Source organism: Amblyomma mixtum, chromosome 3, assembly GCF_055824585.1.
Source record: "Amblyomma mixtum isolate Tamu chromosome 3, ASM5582458v1, whole genome shotgun sequence".
NCBI classification, from domain to species: Eukaryota; Metazoa; Arthropoda; class Arachnida; order Ixodida; family Ixodidae; genus Amblyomma; species Amblyomma mixtum.
Window position 1 is genome coordinate 180892559 of NC_143014.1, and position 16247 is coordinate 180908805.

The window sequence follows — 16247 nt, forward strand, 5'->3', positions numbered from 1 at the left end:
GGACGCGTGAAAGCCCTCCACTACTTTCTCGTCTATGTCCACAACACAATGCATGCATGCACGCCCGCAATTTCAAACCGCGCTCAGTGATCAGGCGTGCTGGGCAACTAGAAAAGCTAGGACTCGTAGGAGCAGAACGTGGACGACATCCATCTCCTGCTCGCTCGACGGTCTTCCGGTTCAATACAACGTTGTTTGGCAGCGCTCAGAAGGCAGACGGAGGTAGGGTGGGGGGTGGTAGGCGGCGCGCAGAACAGCGGATGCAGCGAGGTAGGCATGCGTGGTGTATACTTCGCGCTATACCCGGTATATATCGCGGCAAGCCGAATGCGCGCGCGGGGGACCGAAGCGCCGGGCGACAGGCTCGGTATGTAGATCGTAGTACAGCTCACTCGCGCGCGCACGAGGCGACTACGCAACGCACAAACGGTATCCCCGCACGCTCGTCGCGTCCCAAAGGAAGAGCGCCACAAACAAACAAAAGCAACGGAAGGGATGCGAGAAGCAAACAGAAGCAACCGCGAGGGTGCCCAGGAAGAAGCCGCAAGAAGAGACAACGAGAAGCTGTCGCGCCACATTCCGGTGGCGCCACACGCGGAAGAAGCGAAGCCACGCCGAAGTGCGGTGACGTCACCGGCGAGGCCGTGGGCTCGAGACGCTGCCGGCATGCTGCTCCCATCGTCGATGCAGGCAGACGGAAGAGGCGTCGTGTTCCGCGGCGTTTTTGTTTCTTGGTCTGCCTCTCGGTTTTTGTTTTGGAGGCCCCGAATCGTGTCCGCCGGGGCTGCTCGACCGAAATCGCCGTGCGCTCGCCCGCGTGTCTACACGGATGCATCCCATTATCGTTACCTCTCTCTCTCGACACGCCGCAAACCTCTTAGCGCTTTTTCAGTGTCGCGGCGCGCATAATTCCCACGTGTGTGCAAGTCGTGAGCGGAAGCCTCGCCGCGGTAGAACAGCACGAGCGTTGCTAGAGTCCGGAAGGTCCAGTAAAGAGAGCGCACACTTGTCTCACGCCCGACACGCGCTCGTGTTGGGAATGCTAGTGCGCTTTTGCACTGAAAACAAATTCCCTTGTCTGCGGGCAAAACCACGCGAAGTATAGCAAAAATTTGAGGCAGAATGACTTGCTGTGGCTCAGGCCTGCCGCGTGGAAAATCGTGGGCTGCGATTTTACTTTCCTGCCTTCGCAAGTCTCGGTGAGATTTGAATCCGAATAGCCGCAGGTAATAAACATACATGATGTGGGCATTAACTGCAGCTTCAGGCGCCAAATTGCGCGCGGTATAACCTGCGCTTTGAGTTCGCACATTTGTCGGAGATGAGTTCGAGTGCGGATTTGCTGAGACCGTCGTTTATTATCTTTGCTGCCATGAAACAAATTGCTGTCTTCTTGCTTTTCTTTTATATTTTTACGCAGAGGCTCAACACTCATGTTCGGACGCCACAACACTCTCTTCAAGAACTGCCATATTTTTCAGCCGCGGCGGTTAAAAGTTGCAAAAGTTAAACACGGGCGTTCCGTCCTCCTGGTGAGAATTGCCTTGGTTCCTGAACTCTTACCAAAGAGCTGGACGCTCCATGGAAAAAGCTAAGTTTCTAGCTGTTGGCAACGTTGCAACTGCACGAAAGTCGCTACACATCACGCAATGAGGCCAGACAGGGGTCGTAAGCGACAACGTGTAGTTTTAGCGTTGCCTGCGGTAACCACTGTATTTTAACTTGGTCGCTCACGTGCACCGTTGGGTAGGAAAATTCGGCCGTCAGCAGCGAACCTGATACGTTTCTAGAACTTGCCTGAGCTTTCCTTAGTTCCTTCCTAACAACGCCTCAATACAATGCCTCTACCGTTGTCATGCGCCGTAAAAGAGCGACCGAGTCCTTATCTCGTACAAAGTATCTGTCATGTTAGAAACAGACGTACGCTTTATTTTTTTTTTATGACTGCGTACTTTGGTGCTTTAGGCAGTTCTTGGCTGCAGCGGAAATTCAAAGCATCTAAGAGGTGCGCGAAACAGGCCACGCAAAAACCGGCCACTTGCATGCAGCTCATATTGGCCACTGAGCTGCATAGTTGTATTTTTCAAGCAATGGAATGCTCGCACGCTGACGTGACGAGCTTTCAACAGAAAATCGCTCATGCATGTAAGGCAACACCTGCATTTGTGTCATGTTCCGGTTTAACTCTGTTACTCGCGCTTTTGTGGGTCTGTGCACCTCAATGGCGTCGCACCTGCGATGCCCAGCCGGGGAAAGAATGCTCAGCGGGCCTCGGTGAAGACCTACATTTTTCGAGACCATCTATCATGGCTCTATCTGCGTGCCCATCGACGCAAGCTGAAGGGTGAACAATATGTATCAAAATATAAAGCGCCAAGAGGTGCAGAGGAGCAGCGCAAGTGTTGCAATGTCGTTCCGCGCGAGAGCTGAGGAGCGCAGTTTATACCCAGACGCCCCGTAGCGTGTCCTGTAAGACGTGGTTAGCCCGCGTAAGTTAGGGAAGAAGAAAAAGCATCCATATGCTTTCTATACGGAGCGTTCCGGGAGTCGTGCCGACTTTATATATGCACGGTCTGCTTTGCGACTGTTCCTGTAAGGATTCAGAGGATTTTGTTTAGTACCATGAGCTCAGGCCTGAAGCTTAAGAGGTTTTGTACACCCAGCACACTACAGGCAGGTACAACTCAAGAACGAAGCGGCAAATGCCCCTCAGAGAAAGCCCTCCAACCAATGGCGTCGACCGTTTCTCAGACGCTGTGGTTAATCCTCTTGGATCTGCTAGCCTTACATTAGAGGGAGTGGCAGAGTAAACTGGGTTTAACCGCGACTTAATCGGATTACCCGCGGCGTCATGAAAATCTATTGACGCCATCAGCCTCCTTTTGTGGGGAATCTGCCGCTTCGTTCTGTCGTTGTAGCCGACTATGGGAACCTGTCAGCATGAAAAACATTTGCCTTTAATCTACACACGTACAATAAAAGCGTATCAGAAAAAGAAGCTCCATGACTCGATGTTGCAGAGCATTTTGCCATATTCACACAATAATGCCCAGCTTATTTTGAGGCAAACACCTTCTACAGAACGCCTCATTTTTATCCTGCTTTCTCTAAAACCCCTGTCCTGTTGTCGAAAGAGGACGGGGAGTTCCCTTCGGAAAGGCCACGCTAAATACTCCCCTACCCGAACGAATGCGGCCAAGCAGCAGTCTACCTTCCTCTACCTCTTTTATTTTTTTTTTTCGGTCTATCTCGCGCACTGTATTCTTTCGAAGACCGGTACCAGTGGCCAACCAGTTTGTACACAGTGGGCAACCTCGCTGCCCCGTGGAGGAACGTGATAGTATCGAAGGGTCTTACTCACCGTCTTGGCATCTGAGCTCTCCGCCCTGCAAAAATGAGAAAGAAAAGGCAGCAGGTTAGTTCGGCCTTCGCCGCAAGATGCGCTTGGCAGCGGTCAAACGTGTTTGCCCATCCGCCGGCAGGGCGGCGATCATCGTTTGAAAATAAAGTTTCCGCGAGTGACTTAAGCGCCCGACAGGCAAGTTGCGCATACCCGGAGTTCCGTTTTAGCCTGTGTGAAAGGCGCGGGCACAAGGTTGCATGGCTTTTACGCGGCTGGGAACCTGGCGAAGTATCAATGAAAGCTGCGGCCGGCTTCCACTGATAGCCTTTCGCGGATTAGGCATACGTGCGTAAGGAGACGAGTGCACGCTTCCATGGATGTCGCACAACGAAGCCTATTCAAATGCAGACACACGATGCCAGAGCAGGCTGAGAACGTTTGGCCGTTCACTTTTTAAATCTAGGTTTATCTACCCGGCCATTTGTATTCAAACCGCCCGGCTGCTACATTTCTGCGGTGCTGGTAAAATTCAATGCCCTACTTGGTTAGAGGAACGGTATAAAAAAGATAGAAAGAAAAAGGAAAAGGCATGACTAAACAAGAGAAGTAACTAGGCCAGTTACCCGCGTACCGTCCTTGCCAAAAATAACCAAGCAACGGGGTTTGTTTCTCTGCCGAGGGGCGGAACGCTCATGGCGCCTTTAAACCTGTGTAAAGTAAGGAGGATCCTTGATCCCACCTTTCCAGACCTTTTGGGTGTTGAGGGATGCCGTAAGGGCTGCAGTACAAAGTGGAGAAGCAAACCCCGTTGCATTGTAACATTTGCCAAATACTTCATTAGCGCCTTGAAGCGTGTGGAACACTCAAGACGAAAACAGAGTCAAGATGAGTACGTAGCAACCCCCAAGACATCGCTTGTTTCTGAGTTTCCCTGTGGTTATTGTTTGACTATTGTATCCGCGAAAAAGCAAAGGAGCAACCATCCCACATCAGTGCGCAAGTAACCATGGGCTACATGTGCTGTTGTGCATGGAACAAACAAATCGCAAGCACATGACACGAAAACCCACGGGGTCAATTAAGCCTCTGGCCAGACCGCTCTGTCTTTAGAGACTAGAACTATGTCCAAAATGTGCACGTGTCGTGAGGGTTGCTACTCAAGTACGCCGACTTGCGCGCGTGTCATTACAACGACAGATTACCTGGGCTAAGTAGGACGGTTATGTGCCGCGGACAGGTTTCCTTTGCCTCCGCCCGCTTTCGACCCCAAAAGCGACATAGCGATGGCACAGTTCAACACTTATGCTTTCTTGCAGGATAGTGCGCGTGTGTGAATGCGCCGTACGCAACACGCTAATCACTCGCGTTTGAAGCTTCCAGCAACAACCTCTCGCTTTTTCTCATGAAATATTCTTATACTACTTTCTCTTTACCTTTCGATTGATGCCCTTTACCTTTCAGTAAAGCGCATCAATCGCTCCTCCAGTTCAAGCACGTATACGCGATTTGGTTTTTCCATGAAAACTGAGTGCCGGCTGCGGAATTCGGTCGCTTTTGACGCCAAAGTTTTGGTTGCGACTGTGTTGCACCCTGACTTGTTCCAGTCTTTGTCAAGAAAAAGCCGGAGCTCTTGTTGAGAAAGATCGCGAACATTACGTAAGCAAGCTGCTGAAGAATGCTTCAAGCTGATTTCTTTGACGTGGACACTGAACATAACTGAGTAAACAATATGACTTTCGTTATGTTCCACAAGTATCTTAATGCAAGCAAACTTACACCCCATAAATTCGGCTGTCCATCTTTGTCCATGCAGCGCGAAGCTTTAGTCATGCCGACCATGAGTTCGCGGCTCATTTTTCTCCGCGTTATATTTAGCGAACATAGTAGCATAAATGGTGGGGAAAAGACGAAAGACCGTATGGTCAAATGAAAATGCGAGAAAAAAAAAAGAAACACAAAGTACCTTGAGATGGTCAAGGACTATGCTAGGCGATTTGAGATTGCCTTTTTCAACGTTAAGCGAGCTAACCAGTACGTTTGTGTGTATCACACGCGCGTTAAATGCGTTGCTGGGCGTGTTAAGTTATGGTTTCTCGAAGCCGTCGTGCGCAAGAAATAAAACTGGACATTATGCTCGAGTCTTACGGCAAAACCTGTGCAGTTCTCCCGAGCGCTGGCGACGCGTTCACCACGCAGCTTCTACACGAGCTCTGTTTTACAGCGGTTGTAACTAGGTGAAATTTCTCACGAAATGCGACCCTTCCGGTTCCGAGATGTTCCGGTAGAGGCGCCGCGCGACTTGCGTGAAATATAAACGGTGGTCTGATTTTTTTTTTTTTTTTAATCGTGTATACACGCGCTTTGCACTTCAGACCCCGCGTCAACCCGCTCTTCGCCGACGGTTCCCAGCGAACAGAGCTCGCGGCGTGGACCCGCATTCCCGAACTGCACGCCGTGCGCACCGTCTCGCACGAACCGGCCGACCCGTCGTCGTCAGCCTGCTGCGAGAAGCCACGTTGCGTAGGTGCACGGGGATCCGGCCGTCGCGGACGATTAAACGCGCGCTTGCCGCGAGTTTGCGAAAGAACCCGGCCGGCCACTGCGGGGCCGGATGACCAGAGGTGGGCGAACAGCATCGGACGTGCGCGGGACGCGAAATGAGACGAGCAAACTGTAAGTTGGCTTTCTGGTCTCTGGAAGCCCGTGCGAATCATTCCATTCCGTCGGTGGAACGACTCGCTGTGTAAAACGGCGCAAACGCGGCGGCGGACGGGGCGCTGCGTGGCCACACCTGAGCAGGTTCTCTTCTTCCTGGCCTCTTAACGACGGGGATCCTGATTTTCCCGGCAATCGACGAGCGGGCGACGAGTTCTTTTCGTATCGCCCTGTCGAAGACGGTACACGCAGTGATGGGCTTGCGTGCTCGCGCGAAGCCTCGGGCTAACCGCCGCACAGTGTTGCGTGTATCGCAGCGGTCACGCGCAGTAAAGCTCGGCCGAGCAGAGCGCCGTCGTCTCCGCCCCCGTGGCGGCGGCGCCCGTATCGGCCGCCGCAGCCGAAATGGAGGCGACGTGAACGCGGCGCGTTTCCGCCAAAGACGCGGATTGTTCTTGCGGCCGCCCAGGCCGTCTGTGTGTGTGTGTTTCCCCACCAACGGGTGGGCTGGCGTCTCTTTGTTTCTCTACTGGGGCCTATTTATAGCCAACGAACCCGGAAGCAGCGGTGGGCGCCCTGTGCATTTTTCTGCCCTCTTCCTTCTTTTCTCCATTTCGATGGTGCCAGCTCGCGCCGGCGCCCTGAGCAAAAATGTTTCCACAAGAGGATACTGCACGCTGAAGTTTGCGCGCGCTTTCTACGACGATTTCGTGTTGTTTTTTTGTGCCGCGATGCCATTACGAGGTATCTCGAATGAGCGTGAGACAAGTAAGAAAACGACTTTTTTTTTTTTTTTCCGCGTATCTTCGGTGGCTCAGGGTACCCGCCAGTTTTCTAATGGATACAAGATTTTCCTTCGGCCTGGTGCTCAGCTTTTCTGGGATAAAATGCTTGAGAAAACTACAGAGAATGTTTAGTACATTCGAATCAGTGCGAAAGCACGCATTTTTGCTACGTAGAAGACGAAGAAGAGCGGGGCAGTGCCACGAGACGGAGCACTCGCGGTAGGGGAACAGACAACCGAACCGACTACGGAACGAACAACGGACGATTTTGCTCCGGATTGGTAACCACCGGATTAGTGCCTACGCACTAAAAGTGTCTTCGTGTTGTTAAGCTTTATAAAAGCTTTAAAAAGGCTTAACGTCGTTGCGACAGCACTAAGAAAAAAATTGACAGACGATGAGACTGTCTAATACAATACAATACAATACAATACAATACAATACAATACAATACAATACAATACAATACAATACAAGTTCCCACTTCGAGTTATTGATCAATTCGCTCTCGCCCTACCATAAGCTTGCCGTCCCGGTTAGCTCAATTGGTAGAGCGACTGCTCTGGTGAAGCGTTGGTACCGCGTTCGAACCCCGGACCAGGACGAATTTTTCTTTAACTGCGAAGTTTCTGAGAAAGCTGTATAGCTTTCCTTTGTAGCCGTATGGCTGCGCTCGGGTGGACATCAATGAGTAATTATTCCCTTATTACAATAGAATACAATAAATACAATACAATACAATGAACCGCGTAATCAGCATGCGCTTTTAGGATGATGCTTTTCCGTTTGATGATTTTCCCTCTTGCCGCATCCCACTGCCTGAGAGTTGCGCCAATTATTTTGGCTCTACTTTGGGTGGCTTCTGTGGATCGCTGAAGATGTAATGCTTTACATTTGCTGCATTAACACTTCGCTCTAGTTTGTCTGGCTTTATGGCTCACTAATTATTACGCAATGCCGTCAGGGAGCTGGCGTCGTCGTCTGTCGTCTTGCATCAGTCCGAAAAAATCCCAGAAGTTTCGATTGAAATTAACCATTTGGAGGAGGGTCGAAATGAAGTCAGAATTGGGGAGGAGGTTCCTCTAATGGGGTATTTCACAATACAGAAGTAGTTTATTCAAAGAAAGAAGCCAGGCCCTGCGTGCCAGGCGGGCACGCAAAGCATAGACCACGAAAGGTCGTTGTGCCACGCTTGGTAGAGGCGCACCTAGTCAGCGCGCATTGCGGTGTGTACACGGTGTAAGAATATATCGTGGGAGTGTATGACTTGGTAACGTGTGTTCTGGATGTGTACTGATGTTATAGTATTCAGAAAATAAATAAATAAATACAAATACAAAAATGCTAACTAGGCGACAGAAATTTCGCGGAATGAAAAGGCGGTGTTATGATGCTTCATTGTACTGAAACAAATGGAGTTTATATGCGTGAGTAAAAATAAAAAAAAGACAGAGAAAAATTGAAGAGAAAAGGAGAAGGCGCTATCGCGTCTACTCTGAATGCGAAGCTTAGACGCTCTCTTTTTTTTTATGGTTTTACAGTTGTTGCGTTGTACACATTTCGCCTTGCTTGGCGCGAGGCGTTTCTTTTTCCGCGCAATTTACTTTCCATCTTTGCATGTCATAATAACACTTCAGTCATGCTATGACCTCATAGCCACATTTTAACTCGACATTTAATCGTACTCATACCACTGCGTGTGACGTCACAACCCTCTTACCCAATCCTGAACTATAGTGTGACAACGAACACGGCTTTTCCTACGAACGTCCGCTCTAACACTCTCGCGTTAATATGTGTGTGTGCGCGCACCCGCGCGCAGCTCTATGTTGTATAGTTTTTATATTATGTACAGTTTTATATATACCCATACCCCTGCCCTTTCTCCCAGTCTCTCCATTCTTTCTCATCCTTTCCTCCATCTTCTCCCTTTTGTTTCCGCTAGCCGCAGCTCAGGTGCTTCAGGCTTCGACAGCAGATGCCGCGGCTAGCAAAATGTTCGCCTTCCGTTTTTTTTTCTTTCGTTTCATTTTGAATAAACCATGTTGCTGCTTTCATGGCTTGAGGGGCCGCTGCCATCTTCTTCCAGCTGGACAGTGCGCTCTGCGAACCTCGCGGCGATTTTGGTGCCCTGTGTACCGCTTCTCATTTTCGTGAAGGGCGGCGCGTTCATGCTTTCGCTGCTTGGCGTGCTGCCCTGCTCGCCTCTTTTCTTCGGCCTTAATTGGCGACGTGTTCGACCGCCTTCTCACATCTGTGCGCGGCGAAGCAAAGCAGCACCACCGCTTCCAACGATTAGGAAAAGCAGAACGAACGGACGGGAGACGACGAGCAGGACGATGATGGTGGCGATCTTCGCACCTTCCCCTTTGTGTCATCGCGGTGGAATACGTACTCGAAGTTCAAAGTGGAGCCATATGTTGCACGCATGCCAGTGTAGTCGCTAGCAAGTGGCGCTGTATATGCTATAGGGCAATAAAGACACATGAAGCGAGTCGTCGTGGCGATGGCAGAGTGGTCTCGGGCGTCGGGAAACGAGACCTCTGGGTTTTGAGCAGTGTTGGTTCGAACTCCGCTTGTTTTGTGCTGTCCCCCATTCGGACAGAAAATTTAGCTTTATGGGCCGCCTAGCCGGTTTCGCTGTCGGTTCCGCCGCTGTTTCAAGATGGTAGTTGTTGTGTAGGGCCTGGGCATTAATATGCTCCGTGAGCAGGCTAATCGGATGAACTGCTTCGGTCGGAATTGCCTGCGCCCATTCTTCGCGCCAATTCTTGGGGCTAATTGCCAAGCTTAAATCTGATAATCTCAACAAACCTCCCCGTCCCTTCTTGACCAGAAGCAAACACCTGCAAAGTCACCTTCCCTGCTTCTACCGTAGGCTTCATCCGCCCAATTCCAAGTATTGTAGCAGATATACTGGGCAAGCCGCAAGCAAAAGCAGAGGGAATTCAAGCGGGTGTAGGAATCTAGTTTGAAACAAAATAGCGTTTGGTTTTTGCAGTGTTCTATGCAGCAGAATCAGTATCAGTCCTGCGCCCCTCCTCCTTGTTGACCACAGAGTGGCAACCCCCCCTCCCTTTATTTCTGTGTCAACCTAGAAGTTCATGAATTTTGGCCTGACTGATAGTGGAGCCGCCACGGCCAGTAATGACGTTCCCTCAGGTGACACTTTGCTGTACCGTAAGTGGGGCGCTGTTCCAGAGCGTCATCGCAACGGGTAGCACGCCGTAAGGAAGTTTTAAGACCTGGGAGAGCTGGCTAAAAGTAGCATGATAATATTTTAGGATACTGCGGCCGCAATGATCTGCATTATTATCGTTTCTTTGTCGCCGTGAAGTTCGTGGTCTTATCATTTCCTACTCGAGTATATAGCCACATCCCATTCGGCGAGTTATCAAGCTTGTTCACGAGACAGCTATGCCTATTTTGCGAAGGAGGGCCGTCATGGATGGCCAGCAGAGATGGCTGGCGGAAAGCTGTGGGGAATTCTACATTGACAACTACCTGCTGTGCATATTGCCATTGCCACTGCCGATTTTATACATTTTTGTGGGCCCAAGCTCGCCAGATAAAGAGTATGCTTTCGAACCCTTCGCGTGCCTGGCTTCCCGCTTACTTGCCTGTCAAACGTTTCCACCTTTTTACAGTCGTACAGTGGCTTAATTATGGCTATAGTGGCGTCCAATATTAGTGCCATTTATGCAACCACGCCTCCAAACCTACATTCGCGTCACGTGTTTGAAATAGCTTAGCTTGCGCAGACGGGAAATACCTCACCCATCGGCACCGGTCGGAATTTAAGCGCTGTCAGGGCGCCACAAACTAAAGAATGCAGACAGCTCGCGGTAGCCGCAATGGATCAGCCTGTAACGACACCACTGTACAGCGTTCGCTTTGGCGAAAGCTGTAAACCTCTCCACAGCGGTAAAGTTACATAGCCAACTTAAAAAGAAACAACCCGGCCCCCACCAGTGTTGTCCGTGTTCGCTCTTCCTGGCTTTTGTTCCTGTGCCTGGTCGGCGCCCTGTGCGACCATTACATCGCCGGAGGTCATTACAAGTGTCACAGCGCATACGTCCACGAAGACAGTCGAACGTGAAAAAGGAGGGAGAGAAAGAAAAAGGGCACACAAAAGCAAGTCCCTGTACACGAGTTGCGAGCACAAAGCGCCGACAGCCGCCGAGCTAAACGCGTTTTCAGTCTCTCCCTTTTGTCTTGGCGCGAGAACACACTGCAGGCGCATGCGGTTTACTGGCCGCTTGCGAACCTTCGCTTCCGGTATGTCGTTTCCGACCGGACAAGTTTCAATGGAATCGTATTTTTCCCGAGCCTCGGGACACCATTTGAATTCGCTCGTCTTTCTTTCAAATGAACGCGCTCCTTGGAGTGGTTCCGGGCAGACAGGGGCGCTGCGCTGGCCTGCGCTACAAAAGAGCCCGGGTAAGAACGGCGACCTGCCGGCGCTCTTTGAAAAGCACTACGAGCTGATAAAAGAAGGAAAACGCGGCAGTGGTGAGCCCGTTACTTTCTGACGCGGACGGTCGGCACTAGCCCGCCTTGCGGTCAGTAAAAACGAGAGCGAATGACGTCAGCTTTCATAATGTGTCAACGTGAAGCGCGCGCACGAGAGAGAGAAAAACTTTATTATGGCAAGTGTGTTTAGACCCCCCTTGGGTCCCTGGACCACCGCACGGTCCAGACACCCCCGTGAAGCGCGAACCTGCTAATGTAATCACGCCTAAAGTCAGGCGAAGGTCGACAAACGTGACCTATTTCAAGGTTGTGTAGCATTCTTATAGTGCATACTTCACACGCCGAAGCAAGTGTTTATATATATATATATATATATATATATTTGTTTGTTTGTTTGTTTGTTTTTCTTTACAGCGGGGTCTCCTTTGAGCATTTTTTTTAAAAGGAGCTAAGGCTGACTGCCAGCAGTGTTCCTTCGAAGTGCGTTCAGGTGTGGCGGCTGTCGCGCATGTGCTGCACTTATCGGCTTAAACAGCAGGAAGGCGTTCACGCTGTGTTGCTAATAAGTGCCGCCCTGTCCACGCCCAAGAAGGTCGGGGGCGATAATTAACGTTCCGTTGCCTGAAGTGTCGGAAAATCTACGCGAGGAAAAAAAAAAGACTGAGTGGTGCACACTGGCAGCTTAAACATATCGACGCAGGCGACTTTTGCAAGAGGCCCCCAGGTTAGTTAATTAGCGGATTCCTGAGTGCCAAAGCTACATCCGGATTATGAAGCACATGTCTGGACACATCAGCGTTTAAGCAGGCCGTCGGTGGCCTTACCTGACAACAAGTTGGCATTTTCTTTCCAACGGTGTATAGGGCAGCGTCAGCTTTGTTCTTGCTTATTTCGTTTTGGCGTTTTTCCGCGCCACGCGCCGTCACACGTTTATTGCTTCATGAAAAAAAAAATAACGCCGCGCGCGCTTGCCCTGTTTGTTTCCTATGCTCATACTGCGTTGTCCTGTTGGCGCTTTTCAAAAATGGATCTGCCCCAACTTGGCCAGCTTTCCCGCGTTTAAAGACTCTCCGTAACCGACGGCCCTATAGAATAGTTCCGACCTCCTGGGGGTTATGTGGCGGGCATTTTAATCTCAATACGCGACCGTATTGGGAATCGAACCCCACGAGCTGGCGTCCAGTGACAGAACGTCACCGCCGCGACGTAATCGCAGCAGGCTACTCAACGTGACAGTTCTGTATAACTGTACGAGGCCTGGCTCCTGTTCTATACTAAGAGTATATGATGTCATCCCTTTGTTGCACTGCAAGGGTCTTGAAATGTATAGCGTGCCGCTGCAACGCGTGAGAAATTGGAAAATGAAATGGTTTGCACCTTGATTATTTCAAATCAGGGAGCCAAATATTAGAACGAAGTTGTAATGCTTGAACGGGGCTGACTTCTCACAGGGAAAAACAGGCAGACAGACGCCGTAGCAGATGCGACATGTTCAAGTTTAACGCGTGCGGATTAACATGTAGTCAGAAACTCGCAGAACATCCTGCTTTTCTTTCTGTCCCCGCACTGTACCGCCAGTTCATGCGGTAGATTATGGAAACCCTTTAGTGTATACGGTTGGCGTTTTAGGACGAAAACAGGACGGCCACAACCACGTTTAAGCTCATGTTACTATCAGAAGCTTTACACGATGACGTGGACGGCAGCCAGTTCTGTCCAAAACATCGTTCCTTATTGGCTGACACATGTGAGGATAAACTCTTCCAGAAAACGAGGTCGAAAACGGAGAAGACGCTCGCGCCGTGCCTTCCTGGATGCCATGCATATACGCAACGTGACGCCAGCGGGGCTCATCACCCCCATCGAACAGCTCGTTCGGTCACGTCGCTCGCGTGCTCAGCTTCGAGCGGATGTATGCGCGTATGTGGACCACCGCAGCGCGCCGCCGTGCATGCTGTAATCGGAGATGATGTTCTCGTGGCAAGCCGCGCACACGGCGGTTGCGCGATCCGCCGTGACGGCACCGGAGACAAGGGCACCGGGCTGCCTCTGCGAAGGGAGCAAGAGGTCAACGGGACAGTGCCGCCGCTAGACAGATCTGGGGCCCCGCGGCCCCCGTCTAACGACGGCTAACGGCTGTCGGAACGCGCGTCCAACGACGTCCCGCGCGCACGTCAAGGGAGCCCTTTCGAAAAGATCGAGCGAACGTCACCCGACGCACGCTCACGATCGACGCACCGCGCTCGATCCAGCGATCCCCACCCACGCAGTGCAGTTCGTCAGCCAGCATTATGCCACGTTCTTCCACAAGCTATAGTTCGCAAAGAGAGAGAGAGAAAGAAAGAAACAAGTGACCTCTTCCGATTCAGCTTCTTCTCAGACGCGGAGCAGGCAGCGCTCGGGGATTTCGTGGCGCGATTGTATAGCGTTTAGCCATGGTCGACAGGAAGGTACGCATCAGAGGCCATGGCTGCTGCTTCGAGGCCACGCCTAGCTTAGCCGCGACCTACGAACCGTAAAGGACAGCCGCGTATACCTCGCAGGCCTGCGCTGTGTGCAACGAGACACGCTTCGCGGGACCTGTGCTGTCGCTTGTGCAGCGCGTGTTGCGTAACGTCGGCGGGGCACTCGTTAGAACGGGCGAAGGAAGACGCGCTCCCGAGTCCCCACTAAGCCGTGGCTTTACTCTCCTCGGTTTGTTCTTCCTAGAGGCCATGCCTAAGCCTCTCCTATGCACACCCTCCTCCCTTGGATTACTTCCTTAATGATCATCCGCGTCGCATCCGTGTTAGTCTGATTATTTTTTATAATGTACAGGCTCGTCATCAAGCAGATACAAAAAACACATATGTACAGTCGGGGACAAAAGTCTCTGGACCATGTGCGCCGTAAACGAAGTCGCTAATTCTAGTAATAGCCATCGGCTGGAGATCACACTTGTGACGATAAAGGAACAGGAACTTTACTTTCACCTCCACAAGTGCAGTTCCCAGCCGGCGGCGAGTTAAGGACGATTCACACGACGGTCCGTTCGCCCGCGGCCCGCGCATCACGTGTTCACGCGTCAGCACATTGAGAGGCGCGCTGACCAGGCCGCGGGCCGACAGCGCGCCTCTCAATGTGGTGACGCGTGAACACGTGATGCGCGGGCCGCGGGCGAATGGGCCGTCGTGTGAATCGGCCTTTATCGACTTCGTTTACGACGCAGGCGGTCCAGAGACATTGTCCCCGGTAGTAATATATTCACACACACATCCTTAAAGAAGAAACACACACAGTGCGTTTCTGGAACTCGCTCATAAAACGGTGGCGCTGTAGTTTTTCTACAGCAATACTTATCGATCATCATAGAGGGAAGTCACGGCAGACCTGCCGGCCGCCCTGAATGAAACATTCTGCCGCCAGACCTTCTACAGGCGACAAAAATACGTGTGGCAAAATGCACACGAGCAAATCTATAGTCAGGCGTACCTTCTTGCCGCGCTGAAAAACTATTCGCAAAAATGCAAACGACTATCTTCACTGCCACGCGGAGAATATTTCTCCGGCACCTCATGAGGGGGCAACGGCGTACGGAGAGATGAGTCCAGAGAGGGTCGCAACTTTCTCTTCCTGAAACGCTTCCTCATCTGCATTAGCCGCCATGGGGAGTGAGCAGGGCGGTTGACGACAAAGGAAAAATCGCTATATGGGACCGCCATCTTCTCCACCGACGCAAAGAAGAGCCGTATTCACAAACTTGTGTTAGCCATAAAGCTACAAAGAAAGGCTCACACATCACCGTGGAGGGGGGGCATCACGTCGCCCGCGCAGGGTTTCTTTCATTTCCGCCTTCCCTTCTCCTTTGTCCACTCGACTCCGGAGGAAAAGCGCCGTTTTCTTCTCTCCCTTTTCCGCCGACCGGGGCCGTCCAGATGCAATAACACCATAAAGCCGGACGCCCAGCTCTGGCTGCCGCGAACTCGATGTCTCGGTTCAACGCTTGCGAGGAACGCGTGAGCGCACCTTAATGGGCCGGCGGCTACGGGTCTGCTGCGGCCGCCGTGTCCTCATGACGCGCACACCCGGGCGCATCTATGCGTCCGTCCGTCCGTTCGCACAGCGCAGCTTCAGACGAAGCGTGCTGGGTAAGACTTGCTTCGGAAGTGCAGTTCCGGCGACGCGGAGAGCACCCCTTTCCTCCGAGGGGGCGTATTCGTGAGCTCGCGTTTTCAGTCTACCTTGCCAAAGGTAACCACGTCTTTTCCAGTCGTTCCTGCTTCACTACGTTCAAATTCCTTCTGAAATGCCGAGCCTCGTTACGTTAGTTTTGTTAATGAGTGTGGCAAAAATGTCCAAGGGACCATTTATTTCCCTCTTTTTGTGCGTACTGAAATATTCCGTCCGTGGCGCTACAACTCATTTGCATGTCGCGGGGAGTACGCGTTCTAGCCGCAGCCTTGGGCAGCTGTGCGCCAATGCCGCCCAGCTGGGTGCTCCACTTCCTGCGGTGTATGCGGCCATCCCTCAAAGCGGCGGAATTTGTTTCGATGCATGCCGTTCCCGTACGCGGCTGCGTAAGTGCGTGGTTCCGTCACGACAACGGCGCCCTTGGTCGATGCTGTCACTCACGATAGCCGTGTCACGGCCAACGAGGCGTTGCGCGCTCCATGCTTTGCTGCGCAGACTTGCGGGGCGCCGAGCGGGCCAATGCCGGCGGTGCGAAGGAGCAGCAAAGTGGCGCACGATTTCGTTGGAAGCGGCTCTGCTCGGGGTAACCATTCCGGGGCCCGGCCGCACCGTGCGCTGAGATTCGGCGAAGAAGCCTTTTCTCGGCAGCCGCACAATGGCCGGGAACCCGCTTTACTTTCGTCGCCGCCAGGCGCGCGCTGGCGCGTCAAGCCGTGACGGCCTCTTCCGCCTCTGGCCAGGTTCAATGACGCTCCTTCCAGGCGTGACTCAACAGCGGTGCTTTCGTTCGTCGGATGGCTTGATCGCCATCTCGCTCCGCT

General features: G+C 52.0%; 1 protein-coding gene across 1 annotated transcript in view; it reads right to left on the bottom strand.

Moving 5' to 3' along the window:
• The window catches only part of uif (sushi, von Willebrand factor type A, EGF and pentraxin domain-containing protein uif), a 135411-nt gene that overhangs the window by 99754 nt on the left and 19410 nt on the right, over nucleotides 1-16247 (bottom strand). The window contains exon 2 of the mRNA XM_089582118.1: nucleotides 3362-3386. Within this exon, the coding sequence (XP_089438244.1) occupies nucleotides 3362-3386 (25 nt within the window). The remainder of the gene's footprint in view (nucleotides 1-3361; nucleotides 3387-16247) is intronic.